The following is a 25,017-nucleotide window of genomic DNA, read 5'->3' on the forward strand; positions in this document are numbered from 1 at the left end:
GAGTTAAAAACCAAACCATTAAGAAACATTTTACAGGCTTCCAATGATTTATATTCCAACTTTGAGACTTGGATGTGTATGTAAAATTGATCTGTGGCCTATTAATTGGGCCTTATGGCTTGGTCTGCATTGACTTAATTTTGGTTTCTTCCAAAGAACGTGGTCAAGGGAACAACTGTGGAGCAACCATTTTGAATTCCAATGTGCCATCCTCTTTATTTCCAGACTGTAACATGGCTATTTAAGGAAATTTCAGGAGATCATTTCTTCCTATCAGCTTAAAACCCTTATTTGAAATGAGGAGCATCTGTCAGAAGCTTTAATTATTGCAGTGCTGAAATAAATCTATACCTCAAAGCCCCGAGGGGCTCTTTTATGCTGAGCAATATGCAAATCAGGCCACAATTTCCCCTTTAAAGGAGCCCCAGGGTGTCTCTTTTCAGGCTACTCCCAACAACACAAAGTTTGTGCCCTTTCCTGAATCCTTTCCTGTCAAGTCCCCTCTATTCTTTAACGGGAGCAAAAATGATCCTGTGGCTGAATTTGGTTTCCTTCCTAGCAGTCCTCAGAGGTAATTGGTTCCCTCCTATTCAGGTTCTTTCCATTTTAATTCTCGCATAAAGGAGAGCTCATTAAAACAACTCTTATTTTAGGTGTCCTGTCAGAGGCCCAGTTGGTGGAGTCCGGAGGGGACGTGAGGAGGCCTGGAGAGTCCCTCCGCCTCTCCTGCCAAGGCTCTGGTTTCAACTTCGGGGGCTATTCGATGAACTGGGTGAGGCAGGCCCCTGGCAAAGGGCTGGAATGGGTGGCACGCATATGGTCCGATTCCAGTAAGCAGTACTATGCAGAGTCTGTGAAGGGACGCTTCACCATCTCCAGGGACAACTCCAAAAGCCAAGTCTATCTGCAAATGAACAGCCTGAAGCCGGAGGACTCGGCAGTCTATTACTGTGCAAGATACACACTGAGAGGAAGTGAGTCTGAAGCCTGGCAAAAACTCTCTCTTCCTCAGAGCCGCTCTGCAAGTCAGCTCAGCCCCAGAAGGCTGGATTTTCCCAGGGGACTTGAGAGGGACCTGAGAAAGCTGCCTGAGTGCCAAGAGGAACAAAGAGCTGATCTTGGCCTGGGCATTGTGGGAGCTGTTCTCCTTTTGGATAGGAAGAAAATGGCAAATCTCAGTACCCTCCTGAAAGAATCAGGAATTCAGGTTGGAATCGCTCAGCCTCTTTTCTTACAATAGGAAAATTAAATGGAAGAAAATACTGAAATAACTCCTATGGTCTCACCTTGTAGATTTTGATCTCTGATTTATGAAAATCAACATCAGAAATTCCACATGGGAATGCTAGGTTTTTATTTATAAAATGTAATCTTGCTCTATATCTTACGTAAGAATTATTCAATACGCCTGTCTTGACTCCTATAAGGACTTGCCCAAAATTTCAAAATTCTTTTAAGAAAATCCATATTATGTGAATGGATAGTGTATCTCCTTTATCCAAAATTATATATAAATTTAGGAATGATAGAAGATTGTCCCTTAGTTTTCATGCATTTCTTGCATTCCAACTGGGAGAAGGCAGAGTGATTTGTAAAATGTTCCTTCCCTTTGTGAACATTTACAACATACATTAGAAAAGTTTTTATACAATTTTGCATATTGTTCTGGGGTTAAGTTCAATCTGAACATCATTTTATACAAGTTTTCCAATAAATGATAACGCAAAGTAAATTTTAAACGCTTTGTCCACATCGTTTCCCACTTATCTAATAAAATGTTATAACCAAAATTTCTTGCCCAATTAATCATACACTCTTTGACCTGTTCAACTTCTTGATTTAATTGTAATAATATTTTCTACATCTTTGTCATAATATGCTCATTATTTCTGTATAACTGTTTTTCGATCTGTTTTTTCTTTTTTTAATTTATATATATTTTTTATCTCATTTAAATCATTCACATAACTGCATATATGTGAACCAATGACACCGGTGTCCTTTTCCTTCTATTTCTTCTCTTGTTTTTAGCCTAGGTGTATCTTGTTCATATTTGATCAGATCTTTATATCTTAATCATTTTATCTTATCGTCTAAACTTTCCCTCCTTGCAAAAGCTTCTTGTGGCGATATCCACACTGGTATTTTTTGTATTAATCTACTGTTTTATTTATCCCAAGCCCTCAATAATACTTTTCTAATAGTACCATTTCTCAATTCCTTGTTCATTTTTGCTTTTTCATTCCAAATAGATGCAGCCACCCACATCTAAATTCATGTCCCTCTCGCTGTAGAAGTTTTGGATTTTCTAACGTTAACCATTCTCTTATCCACAGAAAGCAACAAGCTTCAAAGTACAATTTAAGATCTGGTGACAACAACCCTCCTCTTTCTTTAGCATCTTGTAAAAATTTCAATTTAATTCGTTGTCTTTTTCCTTGCCAAATAAAAAATGAGATTTCTTTTTGCCATACTTTAAATATTATTTCATTGATTAGAGTTGGTAATGTTTGGAAAAGAAATAGCATCTTCGGTAATACATTCATTTTGATTACGGATATCTTTCTGTGCAAAGATCATTGTAATTTTCACTACCTTTCCATATCAATTTTTATTTCCTTCCAGATTTTCCGCTAATTCATTTGAAATAATATTTATATTATTTGTTGATAATTTTACTCCTAAGTATCTAATCTTTTTTCTATTGTAAAACCTGAATTAGTTATTAAAGTTACTTGTTGTTTTTCAGTCATGTTTTTGTTGAGTTTTTCCTACTAACAGATTAAGCTGCTATTGTACCTAATCATTTTGGCCAGGTGAAGAGGTTGTATTTGATTGACTCCTTTCACGTGCTTCATGCAAATCGCCTGGGGGGAGGATCCTGCCCTGACTTGTTTCTTACTTCCTCTTTTTTCTCTGCTGGCAATGTAGCCAAGCAAGGCTTGCTCCAAAGGGGAGCTAAGTCCTTTAAATATGTTTTGCTTTTGTTTTGCTTTCTGTAAAGAAATTATTTTTATAGAAATGCTTGGTGTGTGACTTTTTTTACCTCTCCTGGGCTACAGGCTTTCCCAGCATCTGCCAACAGGTTATGGGCCCAGTGAGCAGCCCAGTAAAACCCAGAGAGAAAAAAGACATCAGCTCCACACCTCATGCACAATTTAAAGGCAGGTAGCAAAGACCTGTGAAGATTTTCTTTGGAGCCACCTGGAGATTTTCCAGCAACTGCCGGTCTACAGGACAAAGAAGCTAGCTGAGCTGACTTGCAAAAGAAGGAAGAAGCCATGGCTACCTCCCAGCCCTCAGCGATGCCTCTGGAGCGCCTATCAGAGACCAACTATTTGAATTGGGCCCTGAAGATGGAGATGTATCTTCACAAAGAGAATCTTTGGCTGCAAATTGGTGAGCAAAACCCCCAAAATCCCAGTGCTGAATGGCTGAGACAGGATGAGCGGGCTAGAGCCATCATTATCTTGGGAGTTGAGGACAATCAGCTAGTCCATGTGTGAGGCATGCTGTCTGCAAAGCAACTTTGGGACGCTTTGAGAGACTTATATGTAAAGGCAACAGCAGGGAGTAAAGTTACTCTGATGAAAAAGCTGTACAGAGCCTACCTTGCAGAAGGAGATAGCCTTCCTGAGCACCTGCATTATATTCAGCAGCTGTTTGTTGAGCTGCAGGAGAGAGGAATGGAATTTACACCTCTCGCAAAATCCTATATCCTCCTGTCCTCACTAAATGCAATGTGGGACACACTGATTTGTACCCTGGAGGCTATGCCTGAAGCAGACCTCACCCCATCGTATGTTACACAGCGCTTACTCGCTGAATGGGAGAAGAGAGAGGAAAGATCCCCCCCCCATCTCTTCTGGAAAGCTGCAAGACCAGAAAATGAGGGAAAAGAAGGGAAAGGAACCTGAGGCCACAGTGCTAGCAAGCCAGCGATGCTTCACTTGTGGTTCAGCTGGACATTTGCAAAGAGACTGTGCCTTGAGACCCAAGAGTAGAAAGACAGAGAAGAAGGACACAAGGGCAACACAGAAGAAGGCTCTTCAGACAACCCAAATTGCACAGGTTGCTGAGAAGGGTAATTCTGATGTATGGGTGTTAGATTCTGAGGCCAGTTGTCATTTATGTAATTGTAAAAGCTCTTTTGTGTCACTGTCTAAAACTGAAAGACAAAGTGTATCTTTGGCTGATGGGTCTGTGACCAAAATTATGGGACAAGGTGACTTGTATTTATCCTGCTTAGGAGAAACTGTAAAAGGTGTGTTGTATGTGCCAAATTTACAATCAAACCTTTTATCTGTGGCACAATTGGCTGCAACAGGGTATATCATAACATTTAAGAAAAATGGTTGTGAGATATGTAAAAATGGGAAATTGTGTGCTACTGGTACGTTAAAAGACTCCTTGTACATTGTGCAAAATGCAAGGAAGCCAAGCTGCAAGGCTGCAGTTGGCAACACACCATATCATGACCAATGTGTACACCTGATGCACAGGAGATTTGGTCATGCTAATTTCAAGTATATAGCACAAATGCCACAGCTGTGTGCTTACCTAAAGATAAAACCCTGTGATAAATACTTAGACTGTGTAGTTTGCAAAGAATGCAAAACGCTAAAAGCTCCTGTGAGTAAGCACAGAGACAGAGTTACAACTAGACCTTTGGAAATTGTACACTCTGACATTATTGGTCCTTTTGCTCCAAGTCTAGGACAAGCAAGGTATGCAATGACCATCACTGATGATTTCTCAAGATACACATTTATCTACATCTTAAAACATAAAGATGAGTCATTTGAGAAATTTAAAAGTTTTGTGACATGGGCAAATGTGTCATGTTCTCATTCTAATGTCTGGTTAACATTGTAACGTTTCACATGTCATTCTCTGTTCCGTGTTCCTTCACCCGGGGTTTTTCCATTCTTTCGCCCTCCATTGTTTTGAGGGCTTGGAATGCATGTTTGGGTTTGCGCTCCTGTTCAAGGTTACTTTCCCAGGCGCGTCTAACGGCACCTGGGAGGGGGAGCGTCCTGACGGGCGACGGGGCGGGACCTGCTTACAAGCAAGGCTTTTAAGTTTGTATTTGGCGCGCTTTTGCTCATTCTCAGCTTTCTCTGTATTTGCATACTATTCCTTTAATAAATCAGTTATCTTTAAGCCCGAGCTTGTGAGACTGAGTATTTGGGTTTAGGCAATCGTTACATAAAGCTGAGAATCATTTTATCCAGTTTCCGCTAGCCCCATCCAATCATTGGATAAGAGGGAACGCTAGCGATGACAGAACCTCAACTTCGCGCAAGTGAGGGAAGCGAAGAAGAGCGGGAGGCGGCAAAAAGCCGGCCAGTGCTAACTTCGAGAGCGCAAAGAGCAGCACGTCGGGAGTTGCGAGATATCCAATTGGACGAGCTGCTGATATCCATGCAGGAGAGTCTCAGGAGTGAACATAGAACTGTTATGGAAAGAGCACAGGGGAGGGGGTCTCCACAATTGACCTGGGAGCACGAAGTCCCCTTGTCACCGAGGGTGGTGGTAACCAACCAACCCTCGGAGGAGCCGGTCACTCCGGCCCGTATGAGGGCATTAGAAGATAAAATGGATTTAATAGTGACGATCCTCAAGGATCTACCCAAAGAGGATCTACCCACAGAGGCAGAGCCCACCCCGGAGGATTGGGAGGAAGAGCCGTCACAGTACCCCAGGCATAGTACCATGTCGACCCGGGGGAGAAGCAAAACTCGATCAGCCCGTCAAGGGGGGGAGCGAGAGGCAAGACCTCCTAGGGATCGACCACCCATGGGGGCTCGGCGCACGCTGACATTCGCGGCACCGCCACAGCCAGCTGAGCCGGCAAGAACCTTCCCACCATTTGGAGTGAAGTTCGATGGGGATCCCACAACGCTCTCCTTCTTTATTACTAATGCCAAGCACTATATAGAAGATTGGGGTCGAAACTTTCGGTCTGAACATGGCAAGGTCAATTTCATTGCCAACAAGCTGAGAGGAAAGGCAGCGGATTGGTATGTGCAACTATGCCAAGCTGAGGCAACTGAGTTAGAGGACTTCGATGACTTTTTGTGGGCACTTAAAGAGCATTTCGAAGACCCCCTAGCTCAAGAAACGGCCAAAAATGACCTGCGGAAACTCTACCAAGGGTCCCTCTCAGTTGCCAAATATGCGTTGGAGTTTAAAGCTTTGGCAGGAAAAGTGGAAGACTGGTCTGAGCCAACAATCATCGAATTGTTCAAGCAGGGGCTTGAACCCGAAATCCTTCGATGGGCTCTGGGCAGAGATGATCCTAAAACGCTATATGGGTGGATTCAGTTGGCGGGAAGCGCAGAAAATGCCCTACGAACCTATGCCCATACCAAAGAGCTTAGACAAACACGTCTCGCTAGAGGAGCGCGCACATCTGGACTTGCCAGCCGCCCCAAACCAAAAACCTGGGAAGAAGAGAGGGAGCAACGGTTCTCCAAGGGTCAGTGCCTCAGATGTGGGAAAGAAGGACATCGAGCCACGTCGTGCCCAAGACGCCGTCCAGAGGAACGACAGACGAAACCCACGGTAAAGACGCCTGCTCCTGCTCCACCGCGAAAACTGAAGGCAGCCCTCGCGGAACTGGACCCCCCAGACCTTCCCTTCGGAGAAGAGGAGGAAGAGTTGCAATTCGAGCAGCCGGCGGGAAAAGCCTACCACCTGCCCTGAAGGGCGCCCTAGGGCAGGTGGAAGAAACCGGGCGTAACCATGATTCGGTGAGTGGAAACTTCCCCACACTGACTGTTAAAGTTAAACTGAGCTCAAAAACCAAAACGGTGGAAGTGTGGGCCATGCTAGACTCGGGTTGCTCCCGTTCCCTAATGCACCCTGATGTCGTAGCGGCTCTGGAACTGCCCACGTTCCCTTTGCCAAGACCCATGATTTTCACCCAATTGGATGGAACTATGGCGGGAGGGAAAGCAGTCAATCTTTCCACGGGACTGGTCGCCTTGCAGATGGGCTCCCATCAGGAAAAGCTGCCATTTGTGGTAGCTCCAGTGGGGGGTCCTCTGGTAATCTTGGGGATGCCTTGGTTTGTGCAACAAAACCCTTTTATCAACTGGCTGCATAGAACTGTGACGTTTGCAGATGGATTTTACAAAGTACCCGAAAAGGACCTACTGGAGGACATGGAGGGTGGAGGGGTAGCGTATACCACTGTGCAAACGCTTCAACCTCTTGAGGGACTACCCAATCAATACCAAGATTTTGCTGAAGTATTTGGGGAAAAGGAAGCGGATCGCTTGCCACCCCACCGAAAAACGGACTGTGCCATTGAGTTTTTACCAAATGTAAAATTGCCTCACCCAAAAATATACCCCATGTCTCCCAAAGAGCTTACCACGCTAAGGGAGTTCATTGACAAAAATTTGGCTAGGGGTTTCATTGAGCCGGCAAATTCCCCGGTAGGAGCTCCTGTCCTATTCAGGCCAAAAAAGGATGGGTCATTAAGGCTTTGTACCAATTTCCGCGGGCTCAATGCGGTCTCAATATTAAATAAATATCCTTTGCCCCTGATCAAAGATATGTTATCACATCTGGCCAGAGGCAAAATTTTTTCAAAACTGGATTTGAGAGAAGCCTACTTTCGCATTCGCATAAGGGAAGGGGATGAGTGGAAAACAGCGTTCAACTGTCCTCTTGGGGCTTTCCAATATAAAGTCTTACCATTCGGTTTATCCGGGGCACCTGGGGTTTTTATGCAACTGATCAATGAGGTCTTGCATGACCACCTATTTAAGGGGGTACTGGTATATTTGGATGATGTATTGATTTATACTGAAACCATGTCAGAACATATCCACTTCGTGCGTCAGGTACTGGCTAAATTGAAAAAAGCAGAGTTGTACGCAAAACTGTCAAAATGTGCTTTTCACCAGTCGCAAATTGATTACCTAGGGTACCGGATTTCAGCTCAGGGCATCGAAATGGACCCTGCAAAAGTAGAAGCCATCGTGGCATGGGAACCTCCCCGTACCAGGAGACAATTACAGAGTTTCCTTGGATTCTCTAATTTCTATCGGGCATTCGCCCAAAATTTTGCAGAAATCGCCCTCCCCCTTACTGAACTGTTAAAAACTAAAGGACAGGGGGATACGCGACGTTCAAAGAACCCAGGCGCGCTCCTTAAATGGACTCCAGCCTGTCAGCAAGCGTTCGAAGCGCTCAAACAAATCTTTACCACAGAACCAATTTTACAGCATCCAAACCCCTCTAAACCCTTCGTTGTACAAGTCGATGCTTCTGATTTTTCCATAGGAGCAATTCTCTTACAATCTGACCAATCTGGCGCTTTAAAACCCTGTGCCTACCTCTCTCGCAAATTCACGGAAACAGAGAGAAGATGGCATGTTTGGGAAAAAGAGGCTTTTGCTGTAAAAACAGCTTTAGAGACATGGCGACACCTATTGGAAGGCACTTCAAACCCTTTTGAAGTCTGGACTGACCATAAAAACCTGGAAGCTTTAAGCACCAGTCGGAAACTCAGTCCCAAACAGCTGCACTGGGCTGAGTTTTTCAGCCGCTTTGACTTCACTCTTAAATTTATACCAGGCAAGAAAAACTTTTTAGCTGATGCACTCTCGCGCAGACCCCAAGATGCTGGCCCAGGGCCAACGGTCCAAGGCACCGTCTGGACCGACAAACAATTAAGTTTGGCAGCAGTGACTCGCAGCCAGACCCGAGCGCAATCAACTCCGCCTCCAGCCGCTCTGCCTTCCAGCCGCCCGCCGCCCTTGTCAATTCCCTCCGATTTGCAACAACAGTTGCTCTCCCACCTTAAAACAGATACTTGGTTGCAAACCAATAAACACATTTTAACTTTCACCGATGATCTTGCCTGGCGCAACGATCGTCTCTATGTACCCGAAGCAATGCGAAAAACCATCCTCCAGCGCTGCCACGATGACAAGCTAGCTGGACATTTTGGCTACGTAAAAACTTTGCACCTCGTTCGCCGCCAATTCTGGTGGCCAACTTTACTCAAAGACTTGAAGGAATATGTCACTGCGTGCCCTGTATGTGCGGTGATAAAGCGCAAACCAGGCAAGCCCCAAGGTCTCCTTCAACCCGTTGCCACTCCATCTGTCCCTTGGCAGGATATCTCCATGGACTTTATCGTTGATCTACCCCCTAGTCAACGCAAAACTGTCATTTGGGTCGTTAAAGACTTTTTCTCCAAACAAGCCCACTTTATCCCATGCGCTTCTATCCCCACCGCACAACAGCTGGCACGCCTCTTCCTCATCCACGTGTACCGCCTCCACGGTATCCCCGCCCGTTTGGTGACTGACAGGGGCACACAATTTACGTCACAATTTTGGCGGGCATTTTTGAAACTTTTGGGTACGAAACAGTCGCTTTCTACCGCCTGGCATCCGGAAACGGACGGATCTACAGAGGCGGTTAATTCTACATTGGAACAATACCTCAGGGCTTTTGTTAACTACCAACAAGACAACTGGGTCGATTTACTCCCATTTGCTGAGGTCGCTTACAACAATGCCATTCATCAAACCACTGGTCAAGTTCCCTTTAAAACAGTTTTTGGACGTGAATTTGTTCCGATTCCTGAACTTCCTCATCCTCAACCGCTACCAGCCACCCTCGCTGACTGGGCAGACTCTCTCAAAGACTCATGGTCTAATATTCTACTCGCTCTCCGCCATGCCCAAGCTACCTATAAACGCCATGCCGATGCAAAGCGTTCCCCAGAACCATCCTTTGCGGTCGGGGATAAAGTCTACTTATCAACTAAGTTTATCAAGTCCCCACAACCCTCTAAAAAACTTGGTCCTAAATTTGTCGGTCCTTTTCCAATTGTTGCTCAGCTGAAACCTGTTACGTTTAAACTTGATTTGCCTCACAACCTTAAACGTTTACATCCTGTTTTCCATTGTAGCTTACTCAAACCCTGCCTGTCGTCAGACCGTTGGCATCCACAACCCATTCCTCCACCTCCCCTCATGATTGACAACCAGCAACACTTCGAGGTGGCATCTATCCTCGACTCCAGACGCCAGCGCTCCGCTTTACAATACCTCGTCCGCTGGAAACATTTCCCTCATCCTGAATGGGTTGCTGCTCCAAACGTGCATTCTCCTCGTCTCGTAGCCCAATTTCACTCTGCCTATCCTAACAAACCGGCTCCCTAGTTTCTTTTGGGGGGGCAATATGTCATGTTCTCATTCTAATGTCTGGTTAACATTGTAACGTTTCACATGTCATTCTCTGTTCCGTGTTCCTTCACCCGGGGTTTTTCCATTCTTTCGCCCTCCATTGTTTTGAGGGCTTGGAATGCATGTTTGGGTTTGCGCTCCTGTTCAAGGTTACTTTCCCAGGCGCGTCTAACGGCACCTGGGAGGGGGAGCGTCCTGACGGGCGACGGGGCGGGACCTGCTTACAAGCAAGGCTTTTAAGTTTGTATTTGGCGCGCTTTTGCTCATTCTCAGCTTTCTCTGTATTTGCATACTATTCCTTTAATAAATCAGTTATCTTTAAGCCCGAGCTTGTGAGACTGAGTATTTGGGTTTAGGCAATCGTTACAAAATGGATAATTCCCTAGGCCTGTATCTGCACTCCATTGTGATAGAGGAGGAGAATACCTTTCTCACAAATTCAGAAGGTTCCTAGTGGAAAAGGGGATAGAACAAATTCTTTCTAACCTGTTCACCCCTCAGAAAAATGGTGTTGCTGAAAGAAAGGGCAGAACCTTGCAAAATGCGATGGAATGCATGTTAAAAGATTCACGATTATGTTTTAAGTACTGGGGAGAGGCCATATCTACTGCCACTTATGTACAGAACAGGTTGTATAACTCTGTGATTCAGGACACTCCATTCCATTTGTTTTATGGTGTGAAACCAAAGGTAAACCATCTTAGAGTGTTTGGTAGCACTGCATGGGTTCACGTCCCAAAACAGCAGAGAAGGAAAGGAGGCCCCACAACAAAGAAAGCCATCTTTGTTGGCTATGAACAAAGCCAGAGGAGCTACAGGTTCATAATGGGAGAGAAATTAATAATTAGCAAAAGCGCTTCTTTTGCTGAACAAAACTGGGGGAGATTAAATTCTAGCTCTCCAGTTGAACTGACCCCCACAAGAGAACAGCAAGGACTTGCTGATAGTGATCTTTTGCCTGATGAGGACATTAAACCAGAAAAGCAAACTGAAGATCTGTCTGATGAGACAGATGCTTCTCAGGAAAGTGATAGGAGTCAAAATTTAAGCCCTGTATTACCTCGCAGATCTCAGAGGAGTAATAAAGGCGTTCCTCCATCATGTTTTCAGGCTGAAACAGTAAAGGCTTTTCACATATTCACAGAACCTGAGTCTTTAGAACAAGTGAATGCTTTACCACCTGAGATTGCACAAAATTGGCATTCTGCCATGCAACAGGAATTAGCATCCTTGAAAGAAAATAAAACATGGAAACTGGTAAATCTACCTCCCAATGAATGCTGTCTGGGTTGTAGGTGGGTTTTCAAACTGAAAAGGGATGCTGATGGCAAAATCCAAACATATAAAGCAAGGTTGGTTGCAAAAGGGTTCACTCAAAGGAAAGATTTAGACTTTGACAAGACTTTTGCACCAGTTACTAAAGGTGAATCAATTAGATTACTGTTAAAAGTTGCTGCACTAAAAGGAATGTCAGTTAACCACTATGACATTCAAACTGCATTTCTCTATGGAGATTTAGACCACAGAATATACATGCAGCAACCCCCTGGCTATGAAAAAGGGGAGAATCTAGTCTGTGAACTGCAGAAGTCAATCTATGGGTTAAAACAAGCTGCTAGATCCTGGAACCAAAAATTAGATGAAAAACTGCAGAGTTTTGGTTTTGAAAAAGGAAAAGCAGATCCCTGTGTATATATGAAGAAGGACAAACAAGGCTGTATGTATCTGTGCATTTATGTTGATGATTTGCTGCTGTTCACATCAACAGAAAAACAAAGGCTTGATTTTGAAGCCTGCATGAAAAGCCATTTCACATTAAAAAGCCTTGGAATTATAACAACCTAGGTTTGGAAAAACACAGGAAGAACGGTAGCTTTCTGTTAAACCAAAGGAGATAATGGTAAAGTAATGTGAATGGAAAGACATATAAAGTTGTCAGAGAAGATTGGTTTGCGTCTTAATCTATAGTGTAAAAAGGGGACTGTTGAGTTTTTCCTACTAACAGATTAAGCTGCTGTTGTACCTAATCATTTTGGCCGGTGAAAAGGTTGTATTTGATTGTCTCCTCTCACGTGCTTCATGCAAAATAGCCTGGGGGGAGGAAACCTGCCCAGACTTGTTTCTTACTTCCTCTTTTTTTTTTTCTCTGCCGGCAATGTTGCCAAGCAAGGCTTGCTCCAAAGGGGAGCTAAGTCCTTTAAATATGTTTTGTTTTTGTTTTGCTTTCTGTAAATAAATTATTTTTATAGAAATGCTTGGTGTGTGACTTTTTTGACCTCTCCTGGGCTAAAGGCTTTCCCAGCATCTGCCAACAAAAGCATGACCCATTCCTTCTGCGAATGTCACAACTTATGCCCCAAGATCAGTCATAGGACACACCAAGAAATCCTGTTTCAAAAATAGTGCAGAGGAGGAGGAGAAGGAGTCAGGGATGAATGTTATCCAAAATATTCCTGAGGGAAATTAGAGCCCCCGAGAGATGCTCCCTCCTTGAACTGAAGGTGTAGGACCCTCTTCATCTGCAGTCAGAAGGAGGCAGGGATGGTCCAGAGAGAGCCCACTGTGAGGTCTGCCAATGGCTGAAATAAGGCCTGCGACTGTGTGAACTTGCCGCCTCCTCCTGCTGCTTCCATGAGGCTAAAGCAGAGATTAAATAGTGCTGGTCATGGAGGCAACAGAAGAGGGAAACCCTTGCTTGACTTCCCCAGGTGTTTTCCATGAGCAGAACCAGCTGAGAGGAGGCCAATCTGATATCCGAGCAAAGATTCTGTTGCTTAGAGCTGTTTTGTAGATTGCGTCAGTCACACATATTGGCAATTGCATCTTGTCCGATAATCCTATATTGTCCTGATTATATTGCAGCTGTGTATTTATTAGCAGAGAGTTAACTATTGATCAGTATAAACTGAAAGGTAGATTTTATTCTTTCCTTTTTCTTTCTTAGTTTGTTTTCTAGTGTGCTTGTATGGTCCCTTTTCTAAACACTTTAAAGTTGTTTTTTTTAACATTTGAAGAGTTCCTTTTTCATTCTGCATGTTTAGAATGCTTAATAAAAATGAATAGATAAATTTTAGTTATAAAGAAAACAAAACGAAAAGGTTATTCTCAATATTTTACCTTTTCTTTTCTTTTCCTGTATTCTCAAAGAAAATCAAGGAAGGGAATAGAAGAAGAATTGGAAAGGATGAAATAGTGTTCCTCCCCCCTCCCTTTTTTTTGTCACAAATAGGAATTTTGCATTTGTTAAATACATGAATTTATATTGTTTTAGTTTCTTTGTTTCTTTTCGTCCTACACTTGTGTGGCTTTAACTCAGTGAAAGAATTTGGGGGGTAGAAAATGAGAAAAGGGCATAAGGGTGGACATGATAAAGAGGATCTTAAAAACATAGAAACAGTTATCTAAATAGTAATTTAATATATAGCATTATAAAAAAGGATAATATTTTATGCTATGTGAGCGAAGGAAGATAGATCCTTTGGAACTGTGGTGCTGGAGGAAAATCCTGAGAGTGCCTTGGACTGCAAGAAGATCCAGCCAGTCCATCCTCCAGGAAATAAAGCCAGACTGCTCACTTGAGGGAATGATATTAAAACTCAAGTACTTTGACCACATAATGAGAAGACAAGACACCCTGGAGAAGATGCTGATGCTGGGGACAGTGGAGGGCAAAAGGAAGAGGGGCCGACCAAGGGCAAGATGGATGGATGATAGTCTAGAGGTGACGGACTCATCCCTGGGGGAGCTGGGGGTGTTGACGGCCGGCAGGAAGCTCTTGCATGGGCTGGTCCATGAACACACGAAGGGTCGGAAGCAACTGAATGAAGAAACAGCAACTCATACCAGTGAAAAACATACTTAGTCAGTGAAGTTGAAGGGAGATGATAAAGAAGACCAGGTAAAAAAAAATATTCCCCTGCAACACACCACAAACATCAAAAGGAGAGGAGAGGAGAGGAAAGGACTGTGAATCCAATTTTCTATGAGGAAAGCCAGGATGGATGAGAAATGGGGCAGCCTTGCCTCACTGGCGAAAACATGCTCGGTCCTCTTTGGTGGATTGATAATTGTAAAAAATAATAACAATAAATAAATAATGTAATGTCATAGATACAACAGATGGAAAGCAACAAGGAGCAGAAAGATTAGCCTTTTTTGCAAGCAACAATCAGGATGTTCAAGTTCATAGAAGAAAGAAAGTTCATAGAACTTGTAAACTCAAATTTAAAATTATTTTAACTTAGATGGCTCATATTTTATGGCTAAATGCTAATGCGCATATTTTTATAGAATTGTATCTTGTACTGGTCAGTGACCATAATAAAATCAATTGAATTGCCCACATCTGCTTTCAGATCTGCCTTGAAGCCACTACAAACCAGGCAGTTTGTTTTGCTCCATGTTCATCAAGATCAGCCCATAGAAAATAGGGCTCAGAGCTCAAGTCCTCAGTTTTAAGGATGAGAGAAGGAGTCTAATTCATTGCTCCCATTTTCTCTGACCCTCCTTTGATCCTTCCGTTGTTTCTCCTCTTACAATCCTGCATATCTGCCTACGCAGCCTTAATTGCAGAAATACACTTTTGAGAGTTGCTAATCTGTAGAGAAGTATTTGTAGAAATATCATCAGGCTAAGAGCAAGCATCTGTGAGTTCAATTATTGGAAGAGGGTTTGAACCTCAGAGAACAAGAGCCAGCGATGCTCATCTGAGGATCCCTTTCTCAAGTGTACTTTCTCAACACAGGAAGACTACGTTGCCTCCTCCTCCTCCTCCTCCTCCTCGGGTTGCCTAAGACTCGAATGGGTTGCCTACATAGGTACCTCCTCAACTCCCAGGTATAATCTGGATAAAGGGAATGGATGCTTCACCGTCTCCAGGGACCACTCCAAAAGCCAGCTGTATCTGCAAATGAACGGCCTGAAGCCAGAGGACACGGCAGCCTATTACTGTGCATGACACAGTGCCAAGAATGCAGCTTGAAGCCAAGCAGATACCTTCTGCTACTCAGAACAGCTCTCCACGTTGAGGAAAGAAGGTTGGATTTGCACTGAGTGCCTCTTTTTTTTCCAGAGGACTGTATAATGAGTTACTGCTTCTGCTTTAATTGAACCATACGATATGGCCAAAAGGGGTCCTGTGAATGGAATTTATGTAAAAAAAAGTGGAAAAAAGGTTTGAAGAAATAAAGAAAAATAAAAAGAGGATAAAATTATGCTTTCCTCTAAGTCTCATATTTAGCAAAATCTTTTGCAAATGAATGGTAGAAGAAGGACGAGAGGTGCTAAGAATTATTCTCCTATCAGAGAGAATTCAGAACTGGTACAGAGCATATTTTGACCAATGATAAGCCCTCCCAACCCGGTCTGCCTGGAGTAAAATGAGGGCGAGGGAAGAACGAGGGGGACCTGCTTCAATCTGGCTAGAAGAGCCTCTTTTTGTTGGAGGTCTGCAGAGAGGGTCTGGCTCCCCACCCGTTAGGGACGGTTTGTACTAGAAAACTGAGGTGGTCCTTCTCAACTCGTTTTTACATGATTTCAAGATATTTAGGAGAAAAAATAAGAATACACAATCTCCAGAAAATACAATATCTCATAGAATAACCCATCAAAAGGAATATCCTATCATATAACAAAAGAGCAGCTTTGGATTTCTCCCTAGACTGGCTTATGTTCCCTGGAGCTCTTTCATTTCTTCGGAGCCCTAATTACCATTTCTTAATGCAACAATCTCCTGCGAAAGTTATGGAGATGCCTCCTCTCCTCACGTTTTCCACCAGGGGGCAGTGTTGCCACACGGAATGGCTTTGCATATGTGTGGGGTGGGGGAGGGGGAGGGGACCAAAGGAAGGGTCTACAGGCCTTGTCTCACTTCGGAGGCATCATTGCATTTACTCTCATTTTCCTGAGAGACCACTGAAGGCAATTCAAAGAAATTTAACATCCCAAGAGATTAAATTCCTGACCATGAAGCCACATCTGAGTTGAGAACAGATGGGCTTTGCTAAATATAGAACAAACTGAATGGTTTGGGAAATGAAAAGTCATTTATTTGTGTTTCTCAGTCCATGGAATAAGTGTAGGAGAGCGAGTTTTTTGAGTCTTAGTTTGAATTATCGCTGGGCAGTTAAAAACAGATAAGAAGACCATACAAATGGCAACCCAAAAAGTGGCAATATTTGTAATCGGTATGGCTGCTGAGTTAAAAACCAAACCATTAAGAAACATTATACAGGCTTCCAATGATTTATATTCCAACTTTCAGACTTCAAAGTTTATGTAAAATTGATCTTTGGCCTCTTAATTGGGCCTCATGGCTTGGTCTGTATTGACTTAATTTTGGTTTCTTCCAAAGAACGTGGTCAAGGGAACAACTGTGGAGCAACCATTTTGAACTCCGATGTGCCATCCTCTTTATTTCCGGACTGTAGCATGTCTATTTGAGGAAATTTCAATGCCTGATTTCTTTCTGTCACCTAAAAACCCTTACTTGAAATAAGGAGCATCTGTCAGAAGCTTTAATTATTCCAACTAAACTGCCCTTTCTTCTACGTCCCATGTGTGAAAGGTGTGTTTAAATAAATCTATACCTTAAAGCCCCGAGGGGCTCTTTTATGCTGAGCAATATGTAAATCAGGCCACAATTTCCCCTTTAAAGGAGCCCCACAGTGTCTCTTTTCAGGCTACACCCACCAAGACAAAGTCTGTGCCCTCTCCTGAATCCTTTCCTGTTGATTCCCTTCTATACTTTAATGGGAGCAAAAATGATCCTGTGGCTGAATTTGGTTTCCTTCCTAGCAGTCCTCAGAGGTAATTGATTCCCTCCTATTCAGGTTCTTTCCATTTTAATTCTTGCATAAAGGAGAGCTCATTAAAACAACTTTTATTTTAGGTGTCCTGTCAGAGGCCCAGTTGGTGGAGTCCGGAGGGGACGTGAGAAGCCCTGGAGAGTCCCTCCGTCTCTCCTGCCAAGGCTCTGGGTTCAACTTCGGGAGCTACAATATGTACTGGGTGAGACAGGCCCCTGGCAAAGGGCTGGAATGGGTGGCATACATAAATCCAGGTTCCAGTACTATTTACTACTCGGACAAAGTGAAGGGACGGTTCACCATCTCCAGGGACAACTCCAAAAGCCAACTCTACCTGCAAATGAACAGCCTGAAGATGGAGGACACAGCAGTCTATTACTGTGCAGGAGACACAGTGAGAGGAAGTGAGTCTGAAGCCTGGCAAAAACCTGCCATTGCTCAGAGCCGCTCTGCAAGTCAGTTCAGCCCCAGAAGGCTGAATTTTCCCAGGAGACTTGAGAGGGACCTGAGAAAGCTGCCTGAGTGCCAAGATGGAAAACGAACAGATCTTGGCCTGGGCATTCAGGGATCTGTTTTCCATTTGGATGGGAAGAAAATGGCCAATCTCAGTACCCTCCTGAAAGCAGCGAAGGGAAATTGTTCTCATGTTCTGCTCTCAAAAAGTATTAGGAAATACAGAATTGATTCAGTAATTAGGACCCTTCATTCTTTTATTGGTCTTGAAATTCAACCCTCATTGACTCTTTCTTGAGACGCAGATCTTCCCCTCTCCCTCTTTGGGTTCATTTATTTCTGTGTCTATATATCCTCTCTCCCTCTATCCATAGACGTACTACATATATGTACACACGCACACACACACATGCACGGCTGCCCAGACATCTAGGCATTTGAAAGTTTAAATAGGTTTACAATAATTTTCCTCTGCTAGCAGTCAAAATCTAGTAATAAAATAAGGATGCTGCAAGGCCTGCAAGAGTGTGGTGTGGTCTGACACCAAGGAAGGGGGCAGAAGTTAGAAAACAAGGCCTAAAAACTTTCTGCCAAGGGTAGCCTAATTGCGGTCGTGTTATAATACTTAGAATAGCAAATGAACGTAGATCGGGGGTTTCAAGTAAGTTCCAGGGAAAGTCATGTTCTAGGTGGTTCAGGAAAATTGCCTCCCCACCTGCCTCCTTCCCAGTAACTTCCGGGTGGGAGAAAGGTTGGAATCGCTCAGCCTCTTTGCTCAACGTGAAAATTAAATGGAAAATAAATATTGAAATAACTCCTATTGTCTCACCTTGTAGTTTTTGATCTGTGATTTATGAAAATCAAAACCAGAACTTCCACATGGCAATGCTAGATTTCTATTTAATCCAATGTAGCCCTGCTCTTTATCCCAGGTACGAATAAGTCAACACTCCTGTCTTGACTCCTATAAGGAATTGCCCAAAATCTCAAAATTCTTTTAAAAAAATCCATATTAGGTGAATGGATAGTGTATCTCCTTTATCCAAAATTATATACAAATTTAGGGATGATAGAAGATTGTCCCTTCGTTTTCATGCATTTCTTGCATTCCAACTGGGAGAAGGCAAAGTGATTGATGATCTTTCTCAGCCATTTGGAAAAGGCTTGGTTATAAACAGATTTCTTGACTTTGCAACATGCGAACCACCAATAATTTTGTTTATTCATTTAGTCGGTTCCGACTCTTTGTGACTTCATGGACCAGCCCACGCCAGACCTTCCTGTCGGTCGTCAACACCCCCAGCTCCCCCAGGGACGAGTCAGTCACCTCTAGAATATCATCCATCCATCTTGCCCTGGGTCGGCCCCTCTTCCTTTTGCCCTCCACTCTCACCAGCATCAACATGTTCTCCAGGCTGTCCTGTCTTCTCTTTATGTGGCCAAAATATTTCAGTTTTGCCTTTAATATCATTCCCTCAAGTGAGCAGTCTGGCATTATTTCCTGGAGGATGGACTGGTTTGATCTTCTTGCAGTCCAAGGCACTCTCAGGATTTTCCTCCAACACCACAGTTCAAAAGCATCGATCTTCCTTCTCTCAGCCTTCCTTATGGTCCAGCTCTCGCAGCCATATGTTTCTACGGGGAACACCATTGCTTTAACTATGCGGACCTTTGTTGTCAGTGTGATGTCTCTGCTCTTAACTATTTTATCGAGATTTGTCATTGCTCTTCTCCCAAGGATTAAGCGTCTTCTGATTTCCTGACTGCAGTCAGGATCTGCAGCAATCTTTGCACCTAGGAATACAAAGTCTTTCACTGCTTCTACATTTTCTCCCTCTATTTGCCAGTTATCAAACAAGCTGGTTGCCATAATCTTGGTTTTTTTGAGGTTTAGCTGCAAACCAGGTTTTGCACTTTCTTCTTTCACCTTCATCATAAGGCTCCTCAGTTCCTCATCGCTTTAAGCCATCAATGTGGTATCATCTGCATATCTGAGATTGTTAATGTTTCTTTCAGAGATTTTAACTCCAGCCTTGGATTCCTCAAGGCCAGCTGGTCACATGATGTGTTCTGCATACAAGTTGAATAGGTAGGGTGAGAGTATACAGCCCTGCCGTACTCCTTTCCCAATCTTAAACCGGTCCGTTGTTCCGTGGTCTGTCCTTACTGTTGCTACTTGGTCGTTATACAGATTCTTCAGGAGGCATACAAGATAACTTCGTATCCCCATACCACTAAGAACTTGCCACAATTTGTTATGGTCCACACAGTCAAAGGCTCTGGGAATAGTCAAAAACACAGAAATGGAATGTTTTTCTGAAACTCCCTGGCTTTTTCCATTATCCAGTGGTTATTGGCAATTTGGTCCCTAGTTCCTCTGCCTTTTCTAAACCCAGCTTGTACATCTGGCAATTCTTGCTCCATGAACTGCTGAAGTCTACCGTGCAGGATCTTGAGCATTACATTACTGGCATGTGAAATGAGTGCCACTGTTCAATAGTTCGAACATTCTTTAGTGTTTCCCTTTTTTGGTATGGGCATATAAGTTGATTTTTTTTTCCAATCTGATGGCCATTCTTGTGTTTTCCAAATTTGCTGGCATATAGCATGCATTACCTTGACAGCATCATCTTGCAGGATTTTGAACAGTTCAGCTGGGATGCCGTCGTCTCCTGCTGCCTTGTTATTAGCAATGCTTCTTAGGACCCATTCAACCTCACTCTTCAGGATGTCTGGCTCTAGCTCACTGACCACACCGTCAAAGCTATCCCCAATATTGTTATCCTTCCTATACAGGTCTTCGGTATTTTCTTGCCGCCTGTTCTTGATCTCTTCTTCTTCTGTTAGGTCCTTGCCATCTTTGTTTTTGATCATACCCATTTTTGCCTGGAATTTACCTCCAATGTTTCTAATTTTTTGGAAGAGGTCTCTTGTCCTTCCTATTCTATTGTCTTCTTCCACTTCTGTGCATTTCTTGTTTAAAAATAATTCCTTATCTCTTCTGGCTAACCTCTGGAATTTTGCATTTAATTGGGCATATCTTCCCCTATCACTGTTGCCTTTTGCTTTCCTTCTTTCTTGGGCTACTTCTAATGTCTCAGCAGACAGCCATTTTGCCTTCTTGTTTTTCTCTTTCTTTGGGATATATTTTGTTGCCATCTCATGAACAATGCTGTGAACATCTGTCCAGAGTTTTTCCGGGACCCTATCTACTAAGTCCAGTCCCTTAAATCTATTCTTCACCTCCACTGCATATTCCTTAGGAATATTAGTGAGCTCTTATCTAGCTGATCTGTGGGTCTTCCCTAATCACTTTAGTCTGATCCTCAATTGTGCAAGAACAAGTTCGTGATCTGAACTGCAGTCAGCTCCAGGTCTTGTTTTTACCGACTGTACAGATGTCTGCCACCTTTGGCTGCAAAGGATGTAATCAATCTGATTTCGGTGTTGTCCATCTGGTGAAGTCCATGTATAAAGCCGTCTCTTAGGTTGTTGGAAGAGAGTGTTTGTTAAGCAGAGTGAATTGTCTTGGCAAAATTCTATCAGCCTATGTCCTGCTTCGTTTTGTTCTCCCAGGCCATACTTACCTGTAATTCGAGGTGTCATTTGACTGCCCACCTTAGCAGTCCAGTCTCCTGTGATGAAAATAACATCTCTTTTAGGCGTGTTGTCCAGTAGGTGCTGCAGATCCTCATAGAACTGCTCTACTTCAGCTTCTTCGGCATTTGTGGTTGGGGCATATATTTGGATCACTGTGATGTTAGATGGCTTACCCTGAATTCGAATTGAGATCATTCTGTCATTTTTTGGGTTGTATCCAAGCACTGCTTTAGCCACTTTACTATTAATTATGAAGGCTACTCCATTTCTTCTGTGGTATTCTTGTCCACAGTAGTAGATCTGGTCGTCATTTGATGTGAAGTGGCCCATTCCAGTCCATTTCAGTTCACTGGTGCCCAGAATGTCTATCTTTAATCTTGACATCTCACCAATAACCACATCCAATTTGCCCTGGCTCAGAGATCTTACATTCCAGGTTCCAATGGTGTGTTGATCCTTAGAACATCGGATTCGCCGTTCACCACCAGCACCGTCGGCCGCTAGCCATCCTTTTGGCTTTGAGCTAGCTGCGTCATCACGACTGGGGCTAGTTGAGCTCATCCTCTGTTCCTCCCCAGTAGCAATTTGACCATCTTCCCACCTGGGAGTCTCATCTTCCAATTGTATACCAACATATCTCTGGTTGTACTGATTAATTCTGTTTTCACGGCAAGAATACTGGGGTGGGTTGCCCAGGAATCGCATTTAGTCTGACCTCTCTGTCATGACCTTCCTGTCTTGGGTGGCCCTTCACGGTTTAGCTCATGGTATCATTGAGGTGCTCAAGCTCCAGCACCACAATAAGGTAACGATCCTTTGCTGAAGTGCGCTATGCATACCATTCTCATTACCTTAGTCCACATCATATTAACTGTTATTGTAAAATCCACAGAGAAGCTCTTCATGTGAGATGGGTGATGATGAAAGCTCAAATATAGATGAATAAAAAGTATAGTTGCATTGACACTCCATATTTATAGAAAAATCCCTCATACTTTTTCTTCTGAAATCACCTATGACATCCCATTCTGTCTCTTAAGGAGCTATTACACAATGATTGGTGAATGCCAGCCAAACTTAGTGTCATCATTTGACATATAAAAAGATTACTTGTTTGATTTCCTCCAACATCCCGATTCCTATATGAACTGGCCCATAATCTGAAAAAAGTTTCAAAGAAATATCTCATGTGAATAGAGAGAGCAAGTATTTTCTCTGAGGACATATTTAAATTAAGGGACATTTCTCCTCTCCTCTCCCCTCTCTCTTGTGTGAAATATACCTTCAAGGAAAGGTGGAAGGTCAATGCACTGAGTGCCTCTTTTATCCTGAGGACTGTATATTCAGTGACAGCTTCTGCTTTAATTGAAGGATAGGAAATGGCCAAAAGCGGTCCGGTGCATTTAGAGATGGAGTTTATGTAAAAAAAGTGGGATACAGTTTGAAGATATAAAGAAAAATAAAAAGAGGATAAAATTATGTTTCCCTCTAAGTCTCATAATTAGCAAATTCTTTTGCAAATGAATGGTAGAAGAAGGACAAGAGGTGCTAACAATTATTCTCCTCTCAGAAAGAATACAGAACTGGTACAGAGTGGATTTTGACCAATGTTAAGCCCTTCCAACCCTGTCTGCATGGAGTAAAATGAGGGCAAGGGAAGAACGAGGGGGAGCTGCTTCAATCTGGCTAGAAGAGCCTCTTTTCGTTGGAGGTCTGCAGAGAGGGTATGGCTCCCCATCATTTAGGGATGGTTTGTACTAGACAACCGAGATGGTCCTTCCCAACTCATTTTTCCACGATTTCATGATATTTAGGAGAAAAAATAACAATACACGACCTCAGGAAAATACAGTATCTCATAGAATAACCCATCAAAAGGAATTTCCAGTCATATAACAAAAGTGAGGTTTTTGATTACTCCCTATACCAACTTAACTTTCCTGGAGCTCTTTCATTTCTTTTGAGCCCTAATTACCATTTCTTAATGCAAGAATCTCTTGGGAAAGTTAAGTAGATGCCTCCCCTCCTCAGGTTTTCCACCAGGGGGCAGTGTTGTCACAGGGAATCGCCTTGCATATGTGTGGGGTGGGGGTGGGGGAGGGGAACCAAGGAAGGGTCTGCAGGCCTTGTCTCACTTCGGAGGCATCATTACATTTATTCTCAGTTTCCTACGAGACCACTGAAGGCAATTCAGAGAAATTTAACATCCCAGGAGATTACATTCCTCACCATGAACCCACATCCGAGTTGAGAACAGATGGGCTTTGCTAAATATAGAACAAACTGTATTGTTGGGAAAATACAAAGTCATTTATTTGTGTTTCTCAGTCCATAGAATAAGTGTAGGAGAGCAAGTTTTTTTGAGTCTTAGTATGAATTAACTCTGGGCAGATAAAAACACATAAGAAGACCATAAAAATGGCAACCCAAAAACCTCCCAATATTTGTAATCAGTACGGCTGCTGGGATGCGGTGGCGCTGCGGGTTAAACCGCTGAGCTGCCGATCGGAAGGTCGGCGGTTCGAAACCGCGCGGCGGGGTGAGCTCCCGTTGCTAGTCCCAGCTCCTGCTCACCTAGCAGTTCGAAAACATGGAAATGTGAGTAGATCAATAGGTACCGCTTCGGCGGGAAGGTAACGGCGTTCCGTGTCGTCATGCTGGCCACATGACCCGGAAGTGTCTACGGACAACGCCGGCTCTAAGGCTTAGAAACGGAGATGAGCACTGCCCCCTAGAGTCGGACACGACTGGACTTTACGTCAAGGGAAACCTTTACCTTTACCTTTATGGCTTGGTCTGCATTGACTTAATTTTGGCTTCTTCCAAAGAACGTGGTCAAGGGAAAAACTGTGGAGCAACCACTTGGAACTCCCATGTGCCATCCTCTTTATTTCCGGACTGCAGCATGGCTATTTGAGGAAATTTCAATGCCTGATTTCTTTCTGTTGCCTTAAAACCCTTACATTAAGTGAGGAGCATCTGTCAGAAGCTTTAATTATTCCAGTGCAAAGCTGCCTTTTCATCTATGCCCCATGTGTGAAAGGTGTGTTGAACTAAATCTATACCTCAAAGCCCTGAGGGTCTCTTTTATGCTGAGCAATATGTAAATCAGGCCACAATTTCCCCTTTAAAGGAGCCCCAGGGTGTCTCTTTTCAGGCTACTCCCACCAACACAAAGTTTGTGCCCTCTCCTGAATCCTTTCCTGTCAAGTCCCCTTTAGTCTTTAATGGGAGCAAAAATGATCCTGTGGCTGAATTTGGTTTCCTTCCTAGCAGTCCTCAGAGGTAATTGCTTCCCTCCTATTCAGGTTCTTTCCATTTTAATTCTTGCATAAAGGAGAGCTTATTAAAACAACTTTTATTTTAGGTGTCCTGTCAGAGGCCCAGTTGGAGGATTCCGGAGGGGACGTGAGAAGGCCTGGAGAGTCCCTCCGTCTCTCCTGCCAAGGCTCTGGGTTCGACTTTGGCAACTCTGGCATGAACTGGGTGCGACAGGCCCCTGGAAAAGGGCTGGAATGGGTGGCATACATAAGGTCCGATTCCAGTACTACTTACTACTTGGACAAAGTCAAGGGTCGCTTCACCATCTCCAGGGACAACTCCAAAAGCCAAGTCTATCTGCAAATGAACAGCCTGAAACTGGAGGACTCGGCAGTCTATTACTGTGTGAGAGACACAGTGGGAGGAAGTGAGTCTGAAGCCTGGCAAAAACCTTCCCTTCCTCAGAGCCGCTCTGCAAGTCAGCTCAGCCCCAAAAGGGTGGATTTTCCCAGGAGACTTGAGAGGGACCTGAGAAAGCTGCCTGGGAGCCAAGAGGGAGGAAGAGCTGATCTTGGCCTGGGCATTCTGGGATCTGTTTTCCATTTCGATAGGAAGAAAATGGCAAATCTCAATACCCTCCTGAATGACAGCTGAGGGAAATTGTTCTTAAGTTCTGCTCT

At 43.6% G+C, this 25,017-nt stretch overlaps 1 gene segment (V, D, J or C); it reads left to right on the forward strand.

Moving 5' to 3' along the window:
- Positions 1–525: 525 nt before the first annotated feature.
- Positions 526–24,745, forward strand: LOC134497163 (Ig heavy chain V region 3-like; the record flags this gene model as incomplete). The annotated part of the segment is given in 4 exon segments: positions 526–571; positions 654–952; positions 1,159–1,207; positions 24,525–24,745. Coding segments are annotated over 4 exon segments (615 nt in total), but the record flags the coding sequence as incomplete, so codon positions are not given.
- Between the last annotated feature and the right edge of the window lie 272 nt (positions 24,746–25,017).

This window comes from Candoia aspera, chromosome 4 (genome assembly GCF_035149785.1).
Source record: "Candoia aspera isolate rCanAsp1 chromosome 4, rCanAsp1.hap2, whole genome shotgun sequence".
Lineage (NCBI taxonomy): Eukaryota > Metazoa > Chordata > Lepidosauria > Squamata > Boidae > Candoia > Candoia aspera.